Source organism: Grus americana, chromosome 15 (genome assembly GCF_028858705.1).
Source record: "Grus americana isolate bGruAme1 chromosome 15, bGruAme1.mat, whole genome shotgun sequence".
Lineage (NCBI taxonomy): Eukaryota > Metazoa > Chordata > Aves > Gruiformes > Gruidae > Grus > Grus americana.
In genome coordinates, this window is record NC_072866.1 from 1,074,015 (window position 1) to 1,096,055 (window position 22,041).

Consider the following 22,041-nt stretch of genomic DNA (forward strand, 5'->3'; position numbering starts at 1 on the left):
CCACCATTAATACTTTTTCCAGAGATGAGGTATTAAAATGATGATACAAGAAAGGAATTTACATTCCTTTGACATCCAAAAACAGCAGATGGGAACTTTTGTGAATAAATCTGAGAGCTGGAGCTGTCTGATAATGCCGACCTTGCCGACAAGGATGAGAAGTGGAAGGTTATTCTAGCACAGATATCACCAGTGAATGCAAGGATGCACTCTTAGCAGATGTGTGAGTGAGAAACCAAGTGTGAGATGTGAGTAGAAATCAGAAGTCCTTCCAGAGATCATATGCATGTGTCTGCACATCTGGAGCACTTCAAAATTGCTTGATATGAAAGATTCTTACTCGGTTTCAGCTGAAAGCACTCAGAGAGATGAAAAACAGACAGGTGAATTTGGAAGTCTTTCTAGCTGAAAGTGCCTTAAAAAACTCTGTCTTATGTCTTAAATCAACTTCAGGAGTAATGAAAAGATTTCCAGTGCATGGAGACTTGCAGTAATTTTTGAGATCCAGAAGAGGAAGATGAAACTGAATAAAGGAAATCAACAAGCTCTATTCTGAGCATGATTGCTGCCCACAGGGAACAGGGTGGAGCTCATCCAATGCTCTTACCTATGCAACAGATGATGTGACAGCCTGGGGCTGAAAGGTCTTGTCTGAGACAGGCAGCAAAGATGAAGATGATGTTAATCTGACGTTAGGCTGAATTGATTAATCAGATCTTAATCTGGCAGTGATGTTTGTAGAAACTTAGATACCTTCGTCCACCTGATGCAGTCTTTTATATCGTTAGCTTTCATGTAGAGCCTGTCTTAATCAGTTTTGTGCAGAAGACTTTGAGATACAGTGTCAAATGCTCTATTAAAATCTAAATATATATCTGCAACCTCTTCTAGCATCAGTCACCACACCATAGACTCAGAACTGGCATTTCCCTTCTCCTCTAACTCCTAATCATTAACTAAAGAGGGAAAATAATAAAACAGCAATTAGGAAAAGCAATTCATAAAGCCATGGCTTATTGTCCTTTCTTTGCTATCAGAACAGCCCAGTGGACTCTGGCTGTGTGGACGTCTGTTTACATGGATACAGGAGTGTCAGGAGGTTTTTCTTTCTCGGTATATGTTCTGTTTCAGGAAGCGCTGAAGCAGAATTATTTGTACAGTAACTGCCAGGTCTCTTCTTTTTTATACCTGGCATCACATTGTTTTCCAAAACTTTGGACTTTCACCAGTTTTACTCTTCCGTACTGCAGGAGCATGGACCACGTCAACCAGGAGCATGCGTGGTTACACCAGGTCCTGCTCAGCACACAGCAGGCATCGCCTCCTTCAGCAGTCAGCCCCGTGCCTGGGCAATAACCACAAAGAGCTGCTGCAGCAGTGCCCAGTTTGACCAGTTGCTGGCTCTGGGCAGAGAGGGGGCATGGGGCCATGGTAAGCTCTCTCCTTATGTGCTCCACCGCCTGATGCCCACAGAGCTGGCAGAGGCAGTGGGGCAGCGGGGTGGCCGGGCTGAGCCCGCTCTTCTCTATCCCACTGCACAGACACTTCCCAAACAAGTATGGCAAAACAACCCCCACTGCCCTGGCCAAAAACATCTTGAGGTGAGAAAAGATAGGCCCTGTCAAAGACGAAGGTTTGGTGTTCCTTTTTTTGGCTGGAAAGAAGACATTTGGGAGTAAATGTGAATGTGTTTGACTGGGAAGCCTTGCCTCTCTCTCCAAGGTACATATGCCCCATGTTTGAACTTCCTCTAATAAGCAAAATCAGCAGCATTTTAGCCTTTATCCATGAGTACTACAACAACAGATGAGAAAATAAATTTGTTGTACACTTTAACAGCAACTCTTAGAGAAACAGGAAAAGATTTGTCTTTGGCTCTTGCTCCTCTCCATTCTCCACGGGGCTCAGACTCAAACTCAGCATCAGCCAGAGCCTGAGCTCACTGGCTCGAGGTCACGTCCGAATGCAATCACCAGCATGGCCGATGTACCCACCACCCCTTCGTGTTCCCATTCAAGCTTCATGAACGTATGAACACACCACGGGCAAGAGGCTGCTCGCTGTTTACTCCATGACGGACAAGGAGTTCAGGGTCACAAGCCATATGGATTACACCAAGCCCAGTACCCTGTTTCTACCTGCCACAAACAGCAGAAGCAGAGGACACAGTATGCAACCAGACAACATACAGTGTTGTTTTCCTGGCAAACTGTTGGTGAAAGACCTCCTTCCCCAGAGCTCAGATCTTTGCATTTAACTCCTACTGGTGTTTTTTCCATGAGTTTTGCTAATAGCTTCTCTTTTTTTTTTTTTGCTTCTAACCCATGCAACTTTCTGCATCCAGAGCCTCCAGTGGCAATAGGCTCAGAGTTCACTCTCCGTCCCCAGGAGCTGCACTTCCCAGGGAATTAACTGCCAGTGTGCAAACACCCAGAGCATCAAGTGGTCATGCAAATCGCATGGCAACGCTCTCTAGCAGGATTGTTTAAGGCTTTCCACCACAGAAATAAGCACTGGGTGAAGAAACGCTTCACTTTGAGGGAGTCTGGTCTGCTGGTTCCCTCTCAGACCAAGCTGCAGAGAGTCTCTCCTTTGCAAGCGGCAGTGCTCATGCAGGAGGATCTCCCTCCTGCCATCAGCAGTGAAGCAGCCCAGAGGCAATCATGTTTGGGGAGGTGTGGGTGAGCATGGCATTTGTGAGAACTCTGATGAATTACTGCAGGCGTTTCAGAAGTCTGCCCAACACTGTCCTGAGCCCCAGTGCATGAGTCCTCAGCAGGAGAAGCCCTGGTCCGTGGGTGGGTGCTCTTTGTCCCGCAGGAACCCGACCTCCTTCTTTTCACAAGAACCCATGCTGTGAGATGGTTGGGAAAATGTGTTGGGTTTGCGTGGCAGGGTTTTGGTAGCGGGGGGGCTACAGGGGTGGCTTCTGTGAGAAGCTGCTAGAAGCTCCCCCTGTGTCTGATAGAGCCAATGCCAGCCGGCTCTAAGACGGGCCCGCCGCTGGCCAAGGCCAAGCCAATCAGCGCCTCTGTGATAACATATTTAAGAAGAAGAAAAACACTTAGAGGGAGAGAGCTTTTGCAGCCGGAGAGAGGAGTGAGAAGATGTAAGAAACTCTGCAGACACCAAGGTCAGTGCAGATGGAGGGGGAGGAGGAGCTCCAGGCGCCGGAGCAGAGATCCCCCTGCAGCCCGTGGTGAAGGCCATGGTGAAGCAGGCTGTCCCCCTGCAGCCCATGGAGGAAGGATGAGGGGGTGTAGCGATTCCACCTGCAGCCCGTGGAGGACCCCACGCCGGAGCAGGTGGAGGCACCTGAAGGAGGCTGCGGCCCGTGGGAAGCCCACGCTGGAGCAAGTTCCTGGCCGGACCGGTGGACCCGTGAAGAGGGGAGCCCACGCCAGGGCAGGTTTGCTGGCAGGACTTGTGACCCCGTGGGGGACCCCATGCTGGAGCAGTTTGCTCCTGAAGGTCTGCACCCCGTGAGAGGGACTCCATGCTGGAGCAGGGGAACGATGAGAGGAGTCCTCCCCCTGAGGATGAAGAAGCGGCAGAAACACCGTGAGATGAACTGACCGTAACCCCCACTCCCCGTCCCCCTGTGCCGCTGAGGGGGGGAAGGTTGAAGCCGGGAGTGAAGTTGAGCCCGGGAAGATGGGAGGGGTGGGGGAAGTGTTTTAAGAGTTGATTTTATTTTCTCATTCCTCTACTCTGTTTTTGCCTAGTAATAAATTAGATTAATTCCCTCTCTAAGTTTGGTCTGTTTTGCTCGTGACAACAATTAGTGAGTGATCTCTCCCTGTCCTTATCTCGACCCACAAGCATTTCGTTATGCCTTTTCTCCCCTGTTTAGTGAATGAGGGGAGTGAGAGAGCGGCTCTGGTGGGCACCTGGCCCCAGTCAGGCTCAACCCACCACAGTCTTTTTGGCGCCCAACGTGGGGCGTGAGAAAATCGAGATAAGGACAGTAATTGGAGGAGGTAACGGGCAAAACATTGACTGAACTTAGCTTGAGAGCAAAATATTGGTGAAGGGACGAGAGGTGGATTCTGTGTGTATTGTCTACTCTTGTTTAGTGTTGTGATAGTGTTGCTTTGATTCTGGTGGGGGGAATTCTTTTTTCTTTTTCCTTGTAGATGTGATTTGTGTGTGTGTAGTTTTTCTGTTGAATGTATGTTTTAATAATTCTTAAATATGTGATTCACAGAGGCGAGGGGTGGAATGTGTTGGGTTTGCGTGGCAGGGTTTTGGTAGCGGGGGGGGCTACAGGGGTGGCTTCTGTGAGAAGCTGCTAGAAGCTCCCCCTGTGTCTGATAGAGCCAATGCCAGCCGGCTCTAAGACGGGCCCGCCGCTGGCCAAGGCCAAGCCAATCAGCGCCTCTGTGATAACATATTTAAGAAGAAGAAAAACACTTAGAGGGAGAGAGCTTTTGCAGCCGGAGAGAGGAGTGAGAAGATGTAAGAAACTCTGCAGACACCAAGGTCAGTGCAGATGGAGGGGGAGGAGGAGCTCCAGGCGCCGGAGCAGAGATCCCCCTGCAGCCCGTGGTGAAGGCCATGGTGAAGCAGGCTGTCCCCCTGCAGCCCATGGAGGAAGGATGAGGGGGTGTAGCGATTCCACCTGCAGCCCGTGGAGGACCCCACGCCGGAGCAGGTGGAGGCACCTGAAGGAGGCTGCGGCCCGTGGGAAGCCCACGCTGGAGCAAGTTCCTGGCCGGACCGGTGGACCCGTGAAGAGGGGAGCCCACGCCAGGGCAGGTTTGCTGGCAGGACTTGTGACCCCGTGGGGGACCCCATGCTGGAGCAGTTTGCTCCTGAAGGTCTGCACCCCGTGAGAGGGACTCCATGCTGGAGCAGGGGAACGATGAGAGGAGTCCTCCCCCTGAGGATGAAGAAGCGGCAGAAACACCGTGAGATGAACTGACCGTAACCCCCACTCCCCGTCCCCCTGTGCCGCTGAGGGGGGGAAGGTTGAAGCCGGGAGTGAAGTTGAGCCCGGGAAGATGGGAGGGGTGGGGGGAAGTGTTTTAAGAGTTGATTTTATTTTCTCATTCCTCTACTCTGTTTTTGCCTAGTAATAAATTAGATGAATTCCCTCTCTAAGTTTGGTCTGTTTTGCTCGTGACAACAATTAGTGAGTGATCTCTCCCTGTCCTTATCTCGACCCACAAGCATTTCGTTATGCCTTTTCTCCCCTGTTTAGTGAATGAGGGGAGTGAGAGAGCGGCTCTGGTGGGCACCTGGCCCCAGTCAGGCTCAACCCACCACAGAAAAAAAGGAAGAACCCCTCAGGTCTCCATTTGGCTGCATTTTCCCAGACTGTAAATCAGCTAGTGAGAAGCCTCAAGGGCAGAACAGCCCCATAAATACCTTAGCAGTACAGGGAACTCTCTACAAACAACTGGACAAGACCCTTTCCTTGTCTGACAGCTCTGAGCAACATTGCTTTCATTTGGTGTGAACCAAGACCTCAGCTTGGGTTCAGGATTTTGAAAATGTGCTAATGTGCTGCTCTTTAACACATTCACTCCCCAGGCAGGGGATTAATCCACTGCTTCCCATGTGGCATACAAACTACCGGCCTGGTTTTATGGGGACCTGCATGTGTTAAATGCATCATTTTCTACCAGGACCCAGGAGGAAAGACCCCGTTGTTACTGCAGCACGTCAAAAAAACCACTGTCAGAGTAACACAGCAGCCAGAGGCAGGACACTCCTGCACACGGTGGTCACAGGGGCTGTGTGATGAATTGCTGCAGATGTTTTCCAAACACCCTGACCTAGTCTCCAGACTCATTTTCCCTGTCCCCAAGTGTCACTCCACAGCACAGCTCTCCTTGCTGAAACACTGTTTTGCCCCCAAACCACAGTACCTCACTTCCTTCCACCCACGTGGCCAAACAGGATCTCAAGAGCTGTACCGGATTTGCACAGCCTGGGCAGAGATCACCCCCTCTGCGGGCCAGAGCTTCAGCCTCTGCTGTTGGTGGGAAGTCCCATGGGGCAGCAGATCCTCCCCTCCCTGCCCGCTGCCTGCTCTGTGCTCCAGTCCTGAAGTCAGAGCCTCTGGAGCAAGGCTCATCCCACCAGCTCATGTGAGTGTGGGCCCGGTGAGGGAGCTGCAGCCCATTTCACGGCCACATCCAGTGCAAGCGCTGCCAGAGCCCGGGGTAAGGCAAAGCAGAGAAATCCACCTGCCAGAGCTGGGTTCCCCACACTGGGTTTTCCCCTAAGCCAAACTCCAAGCTGGTGTACAGACAGTCATGCCTCAGGAGACCACGTTTGGAAAGAGCTTCCCTTTTCTTTCTGGATCTTCCCACCTCAGATGTACTCTTTTCCAATTTGGACACATCCTGTAGCCCCATCTGTTTCATCGTTTCACACATAGAAGACTTTTGTCCTCCCTGTTTTATTTTAATGATAAACTATAACCTCCAGTCCAGGAAGAGAGTGAGGATACAGAGTAGACTATTTCCCTATAAGAGTGTCCCTGCTGACATTTTTCACCTAGCCAGTTTTACAAAGCTGATGCTTGTCCTGATTTTATAAACTCATGCAGCCTGTGGCCTGCAGCTTGGGAATCTGCCCGTTGGCTGGCTGGACACAGCACCCACTGGGTGCCCCAGCAAGATCAATGTGCCCACTGCACACTGACACCTTTCACTTCCAGCTGAAACGTGCCACAAGACATCCTCTCCCCGGGACATGTCACATCCCCTTCCCATCCCATCTTGCTGATAGCCACATGAATCCTGCAGGGATTTTGGCTGCAGCAAGATACAGGGTCTGGGAATCTATTTATAGCCTGTATTTCCCAGAGATTCATTTCCTGGAGTCTTTGCTCAAAAAAAATGACAAGAGCTGAAGAAGGATCTTTGGAAATCTATGCATTTTCCCAGAAGCATAGCAACATCCTCAGGCTTACATTGGAAATACTGTGAGGTTTTCCTCTTCCTTGGCTCAAACAAGAATGGTTTGGGACCCACAGGAGAGTGTGAATCTGTTCCTTGGTGTTTAAGGTACCTCCCCAGAACCTGAAGAGTTTGTATAGGACATTACCCCGGTATATCCAGGGAGGATTTTCCTATGTCGGCTCAGCAGATAGCACTGATCTCCATGGGCAGCACACACAAGGAGGAGTATGGGCTGGGTTTTCAAAGAGCTTTAGGTATCCAGCAGGAGATCCAAATGCCTGGACAGTTATTTTTATTAGCCTACAGACATTTGACAGTTGGGCTCTCAGTAAAGAAGAAATATGGATTGCAGAATATCACCTGGCACCTGTCAACCTACGCAATGAGTGCTGGCACTGTAACTTCTCCTACATTTCACCTTGTCCTGTTTTTCGGCTGGGACAGAGTTAGTTTTCACAAGAAGTTGGGAGGGGACACAGCCAGGACAGCTGACCCAGACTAGCTAAGGGGATATTCCATACTATAGGATGTCATGCTCAGTATATAAGGGGGGGGCTGGCGAGGGAGGAGGGATCACTGCTCGAGGATGGGCTGGGCATGGGGTTCCAGGCGGTGAGCAAATTGCATTGTGTATCACCGGCTTTGTATATTCTTTTATTAGTATTGCTGTTGTTATTTCCCTCTTCCTTTGCTGTCCCAGTAAACTGTCCTTATCCCAAGCCACAAGGTTTACCTTTTTATTCCGATTCTCCTCCCCATCCCACCGGGGTGGGAGGAGTGAGCGAGTGGCCACGTGGTGCTCAGCTGCTGGCTGGGGCTGAACCACGACACACCTATGCAAAATGCCTTATCACTGCAGGTACCCAAAATAAGTGGTGGCAGAGCTGTGACTACCTGCAGCTACCACTTGTACATTGCATAGGCTTTCACCTACTTGTCTTTTGTAAATAAATCTTTAAGTAGTAATTTGCACCAGTTTAAATGTCACTTAGCATGTGCATCTTGTCATGGGAGCCAGCATTTTCCCAGCAAGCAATGTCATGAAATTAAACCATAATTCAGACTCTGTTGGTTTAAAACCCAGTCCCTCAGTCCTGGCATGAATGTCTCATGTGCCGACTGTGGCAGTAGATCAGGTCTGTGCTGGGTCAGGGCTCGTGGCTACGTGAACAGAATGTGGCTCTTTGCTGCATTTACCCTTCTAGCACCAGCTGCTGTCAGTGGAAAGAATCAGATACAAATACCTTGGATTTTTTCCTCAGCTGGGTTTGCCAGATGATCCAGTGGAAAGCCAACCATCCACAAGAGAAGGTTGGAACTGATTTACCCAGCAGCTGCCCTGCTACAAGACTCCCCAGAAGCCGAGGCAGCAGGAGCCTCTAGCTGAGGTATGGACAGGAGTGGGAGAGAGATCGTGCAGTGCAGGGAGGGAGCCCTTCCAGCAGCCAGGCTGCTCTGTCAAATGGAGGCACGTGTTGAGCCCCGAGTGTGAGCAGAGCAGTGCTTCCATCTCTGCCAGGAAGTTTCTGCTCTCCATGTGCTAATTAGCACCTCCAACCCCAACTCTCGCACCATGGTTTCGCTCCACAGGTTAACAGATGCAGCGCTCGCTGATTTTGGAAGGGGCAGTTACAATCCTGCCCCCTCCACCTCCCGCTGTGCTGCCCCTCCTAATTTTGTGATGGCAGCAGCACTCTCCTAGCCTTGATCTTGACTCAGTGGCAAGAGACAGGCCACAGCACTGGTGACATGCAAACAGTCACCTGTCCTTCCCAGCGAGGTATAGATTCAGGCCTGCTTTAAAGCTTTCTTAGCCATTAATAGGAATCTCACTGCCTGCAAAAGCCAGAGGTTCTGGAGGGGTCTCATGGCTGGTTCATCTCAAATACAAAGGGTTTCTTGGGTTTGGGTTTTTTTCCTTTTTTAGCACTTCTAAACCGCAGAGCCTTGATGCAAAAGCTAACAGTGTCAGTAGCGCTGCTCCAGCAGGCTGCTGGCTTCAGGCGACTCTCCTGGATTACAGCAGTCTGATCCCCTTTTCGATTTTTAATTGCTTAAATGTCAACAGCATGCAGGTGCCCAAGGAGAGCTACAACTCCCTCATGGCCCAGGCTGGGTTCTCCCAGAGCACCGGGAGCTGCTGGCAGCTGCGGCAGCACTCGGCCCTCTGCCGAGTTAAAGTAAAACTGCATCTCCGTGGCCATCCCCATCCCGCAGCACACCGCCCTGTGCAGTCACCGTCCAGATCGGGCTGCACCCCTCTCGGATGCCCCAGCTGAGACGGACTTTTGAACCTTATCAGGAGATAAATCTGCCAAAAGGAGGGAAACACAAGGAGCTTCATGCCCTTGGAGTCGCGATGAAGCAATCTATTCAGCCAAAAACATTTTAGGGACCACTTGTTTGCTCCAAAGCGCAAATTATAGCAAATCTGGATATCCTGAGTCAAGCCCCCCTTTGTCCAATAAGCAAATCCAGCGGGAACCTTGCAGAAGGAAAAGGCAGTCGACTTAGAGTAATGGCTGTCCGAAAGAGAGCCCTTCTTGTCCCACTGATGCACTCCCCGGGGGGGCTCACAGCGTCACAGCTGTTGACTTTGCTGATTCAACTATTTCCTGAGCGTTTGATATTCCTGTTAGCCCTGCTGAGCCCACTTAGCCACTGAAGAGCTGGATGGACTCTGTCTTGGCTCGTGCCTCAAAAGCAGAATCGTTAACAGTGTTTTAACAGTGAACTCACACTTATTTGTGAGACGTGCGCCAGGAAGAGGACAGCCTAATTTTCAAATTCTGTCGCAAAGCCTGTAGAAGGAAAAATCATTCTTTGCACATGCCGAATGTGCAATTTACACCTGGAAGTATGTTGTGATGGTGACTGTGGAAGCCCACAATGCGCTGTGATCAATTCCATGATTTTATTGATGTTTGTAATGTTTTATAAGGGGTTTTAAAGTCCTGTCTCCATGAGTCACATAAGATTCTCATCTTTTTCCCTCTAGAAACCACATCTGTGGTTACGTGGCCACAGAGAAATCATCAACATCTCAACCTGATGATTCAGCCCTCAAAGGCAAAGAACCACTTCTTTCCTACTTTCTAAATTTTAGTTACTTTTTATTCTACTGTGCAAGGGGGAGGACTGGATTCCTGCTCCCAGGCTGCCTGGAACAGGCACATCGAGTGCCAGCTATGGGCACTTGTGGAGAACGACATTCCACAGCACGCCCCTCTGCAGCAAGAGCTGTATTCCTGTCAGGACCGGGCAGCATTCGGAGATCCCGTTATCAACTAGGCAGCTTCCACAGATGCAGAACAAGGCAGATTCTTCTATCGAAAAACCCACAAATTTGCCTCTTTGCTGATGCAAACCAAAGGCGGCGGCAGCAGTTTGTGGAGTGTGGTGTCTCTGCTGGGGTGCTGGACTGCTGGCCCTTCTGCACCAACTGGGGATCCCCACGAGAACCCCGTCCGTGGGCAGGACACGGAGCAGGCTGCTGAAGCACAGCCCCTGAGACGGCCGAACTTACACCCCGGCCTCCATGGGCCTTGTGCCCCGGGGGGTCCAGCTCCCACGGCGATGGGTGGGCTGCGCGCTGCCTGTTCTCAGGTGGCCCCACCGCAGAGGCCAGCCACAGCGAAGGTTGGGAGAAATAAAATCTCATTTACGCCCTGACCTTCAGGTGAGAGCGGATATAAGAAGCTGCTGGGAGGCGTCTGCTCTGCGAGCGCTTTTTCAGCCTCCCACCCCGAGGAGGGGGCCGGCCGGCTCCCCTCAGAGAGGCGCTGCTGAGGAGGAGAGGGAAGCGCTGAACCCATCTGAGGAAAAAAACCGACTTCCCCGGTTCAAGCGGGGCCCGGGGGATCTCCGGCACCCGGCCTGTCACCCCCTGGCGGGCACAGAAACCCTCAAAGCCCGGGACTGCGGGCGGAGCGGGGATCGCCGGACTCCCCGGGGCCGCTCCCGCCGCTCTCCTCAGAGGTCTCCCGGCCGCGCGCAGGGACACGCCTCGCCCCGCCCCGCAGGTCCTGGCAGGGAGATAAGCAGCGCGAGTGCCGCCGCTGGGTTTAGCGAGTTTCGCCGGGGAGGCTTTCAGACTGCCTCGCTGCAGCGGCCAGGACCGAGCCGGCCCGGCCCGGCCCGGCCCGACCCGACCCGACCCATGCTGCCTGCGGGCTGCGGCTGGCGGTGAGAGCGGGCTGGCGGCGAAGGGGGGGGGTGGCCGGGCCGCGCCGCGCCGCTGACGGCGCTGGGCCTTGCAGGTTGGCGGCGGCGCTGTCGGCAGCGCTGGGCGAAGGCGCGGAGCGGCGGCGGGAGCTGGAGCAGCGGACGGCGCGGAGCCGGGCCCTCCTGCGGCGCTGGTGAGTGCGGCCCCGCGCCGGGCCAGGCCCGACCCCCACCCCGCGGGCTCCCCCGGGCGGCCCTGCCCCAAGCCCGGGCCGGGAGGGAGGCAATGGAGCCCGATCGCCCTCCGCAGCCGCCCCGGTCGGCCTCGGCCTGGGGATCCGGGGTCCCTGGTGCCGGCCGGGCGGGCGCTTGTGCCACCGCAGCCGTGCCCGAGGCCCCAGGGGCCGGGAGGGGAGTGGAAGCCGTCGGTGCACAGCAGTGCTGGCCCTCGGCGCTGTGTTTCTTCCCCTCAGGGACAGTGAGGAAGACGAGCAGCCGCAGCCAGAGGCCGGCTCCAGCAATGGACACGGTGAGCCGTTCCCCCTCGGCCTGGTGCCTGCCTGTGTCCCAGGGGCCCTGGGCCCGAGTGGGGATGAGCCAGCTCTGGTGTTACAAGTCCTTCCAATGTTCCGCATCGACTTGAAGTCATCCTCTGCCTTTTTTCTCCTGCTGTCCTCCTTGGTGTTGCCCTGCAGTCGTGCCACGGTAACGGAGGCCAGCCGTGAAGTGTCTGCAGGCCTGACCGAGGGAGACCGTGGGGATTGTCACTTGTTGGTGAATGAGAGGGTGCCCCGGGAGAACTGTCTCCTCCTGTGTCTCACATCTGTGCTGGGTGTTCAGGGATCTTGGCAAGCCTGCCTGCATCCTCTGTGTAGTCTCTGTGGGAATGTGGCCAGAATACTTGCTGCACCATTCAGTGGGTTCGGTTTCCTTTTTGTAACACCTGGAAGGGTATGTTAGTGTAGAGGCAAATGGGGAAGATAAAGATTTGGACCTTCTAATACGTCTTTTCCTCTTGCAGAGAACAAGCCTTCGCCCAGGGAGCTGGAGGAGCTGGAGCTGCTGAACAGGGCCTTGGAGAAGGCACTGAAGGTCAGGAAAAGCATCTTGAAAACTCCATTAGAGGCCCAGGGAGCTACAGTCAAGAAATCTGCAGGTGAGGGACCTGCTCCCAAGAATGCTCAAGAGCAGCAAGTGCCTGCAGTTGAGGATGTTCCTGAGAGCACAAGGGTGAGAGCTGTAACCAAAAACCCTGCCTCTTTGAAGAAGCCCTCTCGGTACCAGCTAAGAGCCCCTTATAGGACTGAACCAGATGTGAAAAAAACGCAAAGGAGAGCCCCAGCCAGATGTATTTCTCAAGGTCCCAGGACAGCTGGGAAGAGCTCCTCAAAAGGGCTGGCTTGCAAACAAGGAAGGAGTCATAGGACCACAATCGGTGACAGAGAGCTCTCTGCTCCAGCTGAACCCCAAAAGACACCTGGCTTGTCCAGATCTGCCCTGAATGAGCAGAAAAGCTTTTCCATAGAGGATTCAGCTGGGGGAAAGAACTCTGTAGCTGCTGGCAAGCAGTTATTTGATGCAGGGAAGAAAAGTTGTGGTTTCCTGGAAGAGTCCAGTAAAAAGGAGGACCCTGCAACTGAAGGTGCATTGGGAAGGAGCACCTCACCTCAGACAGTCACCCTGCAGGAAAAGGGGTAAGTGCTGAGAGATGGTCACCTCTGTCGTGTTCTGCTTGATGGTTGGACTAGCTCATCTCCAAGGCCTGGTGTCTCCTACTCTGTAGGACCCAGCTTGGTTTCACTGCTCCTCAAATCCTTCTCCGCAGGAAGGATTCTTTACAGTTTAAAAGCCTTTATGGTGATTGAGTAAATGTTTTCATTTCAAGGGCTTACTCTTGGATGGCTGGGACTTTGAAAGTCTTTTAATTAAGACTTTTGATATTTCATAGCCCCCTGTGACTGGCTTGGAAAGCTGTCTCTGAGCTTTCTTGAGCCTTAGTTTTCCTCTGAGTGCACTTTTTTTTTTTTACACAATGATAATATGTAATGCATTAATCCTCTCTCTCTTCTCTATTATAGCTTATTGATTTTTAATTTTTAAATTATTTTTTTTTACACAATGATAATACATAATGCATGAATCCTCTCTCTCTCTGTTTTTTCAAGTGTTTGGTGTAGGAAGAATTATGAAGTGGATGTTACTGAGATTCTCTGTGGAAAAGTGGTGAAATAATGTTTTGAAGATTGGCTTTGCATTCAGACCAGTCTGTCTTGTTTAAACAACTTCAATGTTATTTTCTGTGTACCATTTGCTTTAAAGAAACAGTGAAGTTCAGATCCAATATGTGCCTATCCCTGGAAAATTTTGAGAAATAGTTCTCAGCTGTTATGACCCAACTCTTGTGTTTGTTCACGTGGTGTTGGAACGGACACAGGACACTGAGTGGCAGTTGCTGGGGGAACAGGAATCTGGATTCAAATGTTTATTTACTTTAAATCCCAACTGTGGTCTTGCATGTGACTCTAGCTATAACTGCCAACCCACATGTTTTTGCAATAACAAGTTAGGGATTATTCTACTTTGAGGTTAAGATCCACGTTCCCAGTGGAAGCCAAAATGTCCTTTTCCCATTTCTTTGAGCATGATACGGCGCGAAGCAAAGCTGCCTTGTCATGCTCAGGTATGGCAACAGTCAGGGAGATCTGCTTGTGCTCAGGTCTGTTGATCAGCTTCCCTTGACGTGTTGTTTCCGTGTCTGTAATCTGCCTTGTCAGGGCTTTGATCCCAGCTTCTTGATGAACCTCTGATGGCTGGTGGTAGGATGCAGGAGCTCTCCCAAGGCAGCTTAGTGTCACCTGTAGAAATGAATGAGCAGACTGCCACTCCTTCCTCAAGCGCAGGCTGAAGGCAGTGGTGGATTCAATCTCCAGGGTTGCTGACATCTTCCATTACAGCTAAATTAACTTCAAATTTAGACAAAACGACATTTTCTCTGAAGACAAGGCTCCACTGCTTTCCAGCAGTCAGGATTGATGCTTCTTTTGTTTTGCAGATGCCAGCTGAAGCTACCCCTTCCCTACAGGAAAGCCTATTCCAGAAACTCCAGGTAAGCCCAGCCTGGTCAGTCCAGTCCAGAACTACCCTCCGCTTAAGGGCTGTGAGGAGGGGTCAGATGGGGAGACCTGGCTGGTTTGTGGGTCACAGGGGGACACCGACCCCACAGCGTGTGGGTCTGAACTTGGAGCAGGAGGACTGGTCCGATACAGTGGGTCTCTGCAAGGCTGGTTTTCGGGATAGATGTTTTCATGTTACTCTAGCTGCTAGTGTTACTTTTGTTTTCAGAGTGCTAATTCCTTTAAACCCCCGGGTTGTAAAGGTCCTGGAAAGCTTTAATTGTGGATTTAACAGTGCTGCAGAAGTCTCTGCTGATTCCATCTCCTTGTTGAAGGCGAGAAGCCCTGTGGGGTGGGTGCCTATATACCCTGTGCAATGAAAGAGTTTCCTGGCTGGTTGCTGACCTGAACTGCTCTGCTGGGGCACCTCTCTAGCCTGGAAGCACTGGGGCTGTGTTTGTTTGAGGCTGATTCCTGCTGATGAACTCCTCTAAATAGAGCCAATTACAATGTTACTGCACTGATGGTGCAGGTGGTCAGGTGTCTGGTGAACTCTGTGCCCTAGTCCATTCTCCAGTCCTCTGGAAGGATTTCCCACCATTTCCTTTGAGAAATCTTGCTATAATCCAGCAGACTTCTCATTATGTGGTTTGTCCAGATATTAACCTTAAACCTCACCTTAAATCTAGCTATAGCTCCTTGTGCTACCCTCAAGAATTCCCCTTCCTCTTGGGAACTGTCATTTATCAGACGCCAATTTGTTAGTTGCCCTTCAGCGAGTTGCAAAGACTTGATTCCCTTAATTTTCACTTGTAAATTGAGACTTTTGGCATCCTAATCACTCTGGTGTAATTTTACACTCTTCACTATTGCTTTCAACTCGGTGACAGATTGAAAATAACCTTTACTCTAAAGATCCTTTATGGAGGGAACGCGTCTTGCCTAGTAACTTCTGTTCTTTTCTGTTCCATTAACCTTGCTGTTTCTTTGCATAATGTGTTTCTGAAAACTGCAGTTTGTATCATGATTCAAAAGATCCATTTGGATGGAGGGAAGACACGCACACTCGGGTTACAGTCATGCACTGCATAACTATTTTAAGCTTCCTCCTGATAGTTCTCACTCACTGCGGCAGGTTTTGGGAGACTGGCTGAGATGCACTGGCTCTTTAAAGCAGTCCTTTATGCAAAGGATGTATGGGGACTGTGCATCAGTGGGGATGTTAAACTCTGTAAGTGAAATGCACCTCTCTGGTAGCGCTATTATTTGTGTAACACACTCTTTTAAAAACTACACTCTAATACAAGGTCCTGGCCAGCTTACTCATGATACTGTCCTTAAACCTCTGTTTTGTGTCCCTGATAGTGATGCACTGCTGTTGTGCTTCTTGTCAAACATACCACTTTGTCACACACACGCCCCCACCCCCCAACTAAACAACATTAAAGGAGAGAGAGTCTTGAGGAGGTTTGGCATATGAAGGAATTGCTGTGGTAAAAGTTAGGGTGAGAATTTGTTCTGTCTGGTCATGTCTTTGTACACATTTACTAACAGAGTAAATGTACAGAAATGCAAATGACTTACCCCTCAAGAAAGGAAGGAAAGATTTGTTGTTTCCTATGGGATAAAAACATATATAGGGCAATACAACAGAATTAGTGATGTGCTGCAAGTTCACATTCTGCTTACAGAAATGTGTTGTCTCTCTTCTGATGGCTGTAAATCCTTCTGCTCAAAACAAGTTGAGAGAAATAACCTAGGTGTTTTGCAGTGTCTAATGCTTTCTGCAGCGTGTCCCTGTTGATCTAATACTAAGTGTCAAAAATGGGGGAGGAATGGCTAGTAAATAACCTGCCAGAGAAGGGTGAGGAAGATGCATGTATTTGAAGTGTTGATATGTCATGCTGGTGGGCCGCAGCTCAGTGTGAGCACTGTCTGGTACAGTGGAACATAACGCCTCCACCTCCTGTCCCTTTTGAATTTTCAGGGCATGGGAGAGATGTCGTCTCTGCCAAACAAGTGCAGATGCAGCAGCTGCAAGGAACCGTTTTATAGAGAGGATCCAGACAACTGTATCCTTTCTCGGCTCACCGCCCCCTTCCACGAGCACCGGGTGCAATCACTCTGCAGCGTGCTTCCATCTGGAGAGAGTTACGCCTCCAATAACAGGAGTTCAGGCTGGGTCTCTAGGAATTGGGCTTTTTTTTTCTCATAATGCAGCTCTTGAACAGTCATAAAACTTTTGATCCAGACAGACAAGGCCAGAGGGCAAAGATGCCATATGCAGCTGTGCTGTCCCTCACCTTCCCCCTGCAGTGCCGCTTCTCGGGCTGCCTGCCCTCTGCTCCTGCCCCTGATTCCAGCTCGCCTGGCCCGGGGCTCGGGGTAGTGCACAGAGCTGGTGCTGTGAAACCTTCCTTAAGCTGCTGCTGTTTGAGTTTTGTTCACCGATGCCAGCCTTCAGTCCTGCAGAGATAGAGGAGGAATTAAAGGCCCTCCAGGATGTTCCCTCCCTTCTGAGCCAGTATGTGGAAGCTGAGCCTGCAGGTAAGGAGAAAAGGGGGGTGGAGGGGGCAGCAGGTGCAATAAGGATGATTTCGGTGGGCTCCAGTTCCATGTGTCTTGTGTTCTTGGACGTGAGGGACAGGAGCATTCTCTGCCTAAAGTGAGGGCTGGTGAACCCACAGCCATTCTAGAGACTGATGTTTGGCGGGGAAGGTTTCAGTATGCCCATGCCTGCTGGTTTTCCTCTGCTTCTCTTCTAGACCATCCCACTCTGCAAAGAGAGTATGAAAGCCTCCTCACCTTGGAGGGTTTGCAAACCAGAGTTTCCCAGTACCTGCATAAGCTGCAGCTGCTGCGAGCAGGTGAGCTAGTCCTTGTTTTTTTAGTCAGATATGACTAAATGTGGCCAGCTATGCTTGAACAGTAGTTTGCCATCTGTGCACAGAAAACTGTGGACCAACATAACTTTTCTCCTGGTTATCCTTAATGGTAATGTAGCATGTAAAATTCTGTGGTGGCAAACAAAGCCGTGGTATGTTTGCCACGGATCTGTGTTCAGGAGAGGCTTGGGACTTGTAACTGCTGCAGTTCAGGAGGGCCGATGAGGGAGCTGCTGTGAGATGGGGGAGACCGCATGCCATAGCTTGCGACGTCCCGATTGTGCCATGTCTGAGCAGCTTTCCCTGAGTAATACAATGTAATTAGTCATTCACTTCTAGGCACAGTAAGTAGATCACAAATTCTGCAAGTACAGATTTAACTTGGATATTCCTGCCAATTCTTCCACCCTGGCAGCTGTGGAGTCCCAGGCGAGGCTGCGCCCAGACTGCGCTGGGGATGTAGGAAGCTGCTCTCCAGGCTGTGTTCCTGCCCGGGGACGGACATGTGACAGTGCAGGCATGCTGGCTGTGCCTCTCCTTTGTTACTCCAGCTCCCAGGAGCTGAGGGACCTGTTTGCCTTGAAGCTGCAAGTGTCAATGCTGCACCAAGAAATTACCTTACAAAAGGTGAGTCTTTAAAAGCATTAGTGCTCCTGGAGTAGGGAAAGAAAAGGCTGATTTTGGGGCAACAGCTGGTGTCTTGATGGGGGAGTAGCAGCATAGCAAACTCTCCCAGTGGTGTTTCTGTGTTTATGCCTCGTGTCCAAGTCCCATCAAGTGCCTTGCTTACTTTGTAGATGGATGGACTGACTTTTTCGTTAAGGCCAGAGTAGAGGCCTTTAAATGTCTGACCCTCTCCTGGTAAGATTTTATTTTAGCTACTCTTTCAGAGTTTGGCAGCGGAGGATGATGTTGGTAATGCCTGAAGAATGTTTTTGGCAGCCCTTTATGGCCCTGTTAGGGCACCCACTGTCATTCTCTCCTGCGTGGCCTCCAGCTAACAAGCTCCTCTGCTGTCTGTTCCTTTCCTTTTAAATCTCAAACCTCTGTGCTGTTAATCTTGATTTTACCATTCTGAGACTGCATGTAAGAACGTGGTAGGAGGTCAGTCTCCACCAGCCTGAGCAGACTGCTTGCTGCACAGGGATCACTTGCTCTTCTCAACCAAGAGCAGCAAAGGGCAGAGATCTGTGAAATCACATCTACTCCTTTGACCTAACCTTTGCCGTCGACGTAAATGATAGAGGTTTTGGAAAAGCCTTTTTTTGTGGGAAGAGTTATTCATAACTGGCCGCACTCCTCCCTCTGGCTAAAGATAGATTGCTGCCTGTCTTCAAATGGGACTTTAGCACTATAATCCTGAATTATAGGTTAGAGGGTTTTGATTTTTTATCTGCCCAAAACGAAGTAGTGACTGAAGCCTGCTGCTTTGTCGGCTGACTCTGTTTCCTCTGCACGTGTATCTGAATAGGTGCTTCGTGCTGGGTGAGCTCTGAGTATCTGAAACATCTCTGTGCAGACTGTGCAAAATAAGTGAAATTCTTGGGACAGGTGAAGTGAATGGACTTGGTACAAGATAAATACCCTGGGAAAGGATGTACATATTTCTGGGTTGAGCCTGTCCCTGGCCTTTCAATGGAGGAATGCCAAGAATCATAGAAAGTCCTGGTAGCTCTTAGCCTGTCTTTGGTGAAGGCCAGTTTCCTCTATTCTTTCACACGAGGTACAGCCCAGGCAGATGGAAGAGACAGGGCCTTCTCTTAGGAAGTGGAGCAGTGCAGTGCTCCTTCATGTGCCAGCTTTCCCCTTTGGTAGCTTTCATGTGTCCTGTGTCCCTGTGCAGAGATTTATGGAGAAGAGGAAAGGGAATCCCTGCAGATGCCCTGTACTCTGTTCTGTTTGGGTCTTCCTTTGTTTCCACCACTGAAAAATGCTTGGAGGGAGGTGACTGACGTGGAGTTTGTTGTCCACTCTTCTCCTGGGAAAGCAGCATGCACAGTATGCTGTATGGGCTTTTAATGTGCAGACTGCTCAGACTTCATCAGCTGATGCCAGCTGAAAAAAAAAAAAACCCTGCACCAAAAAAACCAAACCAAAACCACAACTAAATCCCAGGCAAAATGTCGTTCTGAGCATTAACTCGAGTGGGGCACTAAAGGCTAACTTTTGTCCTTTGATCAGAGGTTCACCTGTGCCTGAGCTGTCAGTCACAGTTGTCATCCCAGAGCTGTGTGCTATTAATTACTCTGCGACAGGCCAGTGGGTTGTTTGAGAGCGTGGACTGAGATCACAAGCTGGGTCTAATAAACCAGAGGCCAGGCTGGGGAATGTTACAGCTTATCCCCTGTAGCTTGTGCTGTTGGGGACGCATGCGTGCTTGCTTCTCTTTGGACTGGCCTTGGCCACTTGCCTGCCTGTCTTAGATTAATGTGTCCCAACTGGGAGGTGACAGGAACAGTCATGAGTGAAGGGTTGGACTTACCATTGGGTGAGTAAGCACTTCACTGTGTGGCTGCAGAGCTCCTGAATCAACATCAGCTTCAGCTTCCGCAGGGTGCTGATCTCATCCCCGCACCAGGTCATCTCCATTGCCATTTATCTCGCTGCTTTAAGAATGCTGGGTGGCTGCTGGTGCACTTCATGAGCAGAGTATGAACAGGTTTGCCTTTGTTAAATATGACAAAAGAAACTATCTATCAGTTACCATGTTATTAGTCATACTGTTGTCGTTAGATTTCACTTGTTATGCAGCCACTTCACTTGATGGAATCCGAACAGTGCAGGCTGGCTCTGGTGACGTGTCTCCTTTGCTCCTACCCAGGTCATGATGGCAGAACTCCTGCCTGTCCTGGAGTCCAGACTCTACCTGGAGGCCTCTGCAGCTCAGCTGTATCGGGCAATCTACACGCAGCTCTGTGAAGGAGGCAAGCGATTCCCTGTGCTGGTGAGAGACGAGCTGGTGGACTGATCCAGTGGGAACCTCCTACTAGGCATTCACATACCCAGAGACAGTTTTAAGCAATAAATCTTTTCTATTAACTTTTTTACTCTGCCTGTTTGTCCAACTAAATTTCAGAGGTTTGGGGTTTTTGGTTTGTGTTTGGGGTTTTTGTTTTGTGTTTTGGGTTGGGGGGGTGGTGTTCATTTTATATCACTTTTATGACCTGCTAACTTTGAGGTTTTGTGAAGTTCCTTCAGGACTTCATAGACACTGGTTTTGACTCTTCTTCCAATGTCTGTCTCTCTGGCTAGCTCTGGATTCTTGACTGCCTCAGTCAGCACAACAGACTCCTATATGCAGATAGTGCAGTAGGTGATAAAACGTGATTTATACTGATCAGATAGCTGTGGTATGGTGGGGCACAGCCCTCCAGCATCTGAAAATCTAGAGAACCTGAGTTGCTGCTTCCCTATTACTCTGTTCACCAGCTTAGATTATAGTGGTCGCTGTCTAGTATTCACTAACCGTGTTTTCGATGTCTATCCACATGCGGCAGTGTCTTTTGCAGAACTACTCTGGTTTGCGGGTACCTGAGCTGGGCTGGTCCTGGGCCACGGTGCGGCTGGAGCAGTCCCATCTCATCAGCCTGTTGGTCACATCGCTGCTCAGGGCCCCTTCCGGCAGCTTCATGACTTGCCAGGCTCTTTTGTAAGGACTTACACCTAGCCTACAACTGAAATATTTTTGCTACGTCTTCTTAGCTGGTGATTTGTGCCTGAGGCAGCAGTCTAAGAAGGGTTGGGCTATCTCGGGAGAGCTGTTGGGGACACCCAGCTGCAGCAGGAGGGAACAGATCTAGCAGCCCAGTAGATGGCACTCGGCCCCTTGCGTTACTGCTGAACCCGTGCCCGTAGCTGCTGGAGGAGCAGCCTTCCAGAGGGACTAGTGCAGCGTCCTGCCTGGCTAGGGAAAACACAGATTCTGTGGCAATTCTGACCTTGCCACCATGGGGAAATTCCAGCTTTGGTTTCTTCTGCATCTTAGGTTTTTGCTAATCCCCAAATCCCCTGGTATTTCTATGTGGCAATTGAAACAAAGCTTTAGAGTCATGTGGAGTACCTCTGCTTGTGAGCACTTTAAGTCCGTTTAGAGAAGGGCCACTGTGTACCACCGTTCATTACCGTTTGATTTGCACCATATCTCTTAGCTGGACTAGGACTGTTTGCTTGGGGGGATTTAGCTCTTAGCAGTGCTGACAGTGGTCATTATATTTTCCTTCTGTGTTTATTTTTTTTCAAGGCCAGAGTCAGTTGTCTGTCTCTTCTGAATGTTTGGCCCTTTCTGACACTCAGAATTCACTGAAAATCATCCAAATAATAGATGAAAATGAGTATCCTTGCATTGCATTCAGTTCTTTGTACATGGTATTTGATTTCCCATGGAGTCTGCAATCAGGGCAGGAGCTTGTTACCTTCTTCCCCACCGCAGCACGTGGTTTACATCTGCAGGGACTACTGGGGAAACCGTGCTGTTGACCACAGCACTGGAGGATTGCAAGGTAATGATTAAAGGAGCAAATGCTGCCTCCTAAATTAACGCGGTCATATGCCATGGGCATTAACATCTGCATGTTTGAAATTTAGAGATGACATTTGGTATTGTTAATTATCGTGCTGTTATCCATAACTTGTGTCTGGAAGCACTGTGTGAGTCATGGAGCATCTGCCGCTTTGCGCAGAGCAGTCCAGTGTAAATTGGCAGCGACTTCGCTGCCACAGCAAGGACTGCATAGGTGTGAAAGGACTGGGAAAAAGAGACTGAGCCCACAAAAATGTGTTTGCGGGGCTTGTTACAAGCTCAAAAGAAGCTGACGCTGTAGGAGGGGTGCAGAAGGGGAGCACAGCTCCCAGCGTGATGACTGGCAGGTAGCTGAGTTATTTTGTGCCTCTGGGTGCAGTGTGGTTTTATTACTCTTCCTACACCATCTGAGAGGCATTTTATAATTTTCATAAATGTGTAAGACT

The 22,041-nt window shown here is 50.3% G+C and overlaps 1 protein-coding gene across 2 annotated transcripts; it reads left to right on the forward strand.

Annotated features, from left to right (window-relative positions):
• Positions 1–11,042: 11,042 nt before the first annotated feature.
• On the forward strand, positions 11,043–20,119 carry TEDC2 (tubulin epsilon and delta complex 2). 2 transcript variants are annotated; one of them, XM_054843364.1, is made up of 11 exons: positions 11,043–11,099; positions 11,174–11,272; positions 11,552–11,607; positions 12,100–12,772; positions 14,131–14,184; positions 14,421–14,543; positions 16,179–16,263; positions 16,630–16,738; positions 16,957–17,058; positions 17,492–17,703; positions 19,898–20,119. In XM_054843364.1, exons 1-11 carry the CDS (start codon positions 11,074–11,076, stop codon positions 20,042–20,044), a joined length of 1,686 nt encoding a protein of 561 aa, XP_054699339.1. In that variant the 5' UTR covers positions 11,043–11,073; the 3' UTR covers positions 20,045–20,119. The 2 variants fall into 2 exon arrangements, with proteins under 2 accessions (XP_054699339.1, XP_054699340.1); XM_054843365.1 differs by lacking the exon at positions 14,421–14,543.
• Positions 20,120–22,041: the final 1,922 nt, after the last annotated feature.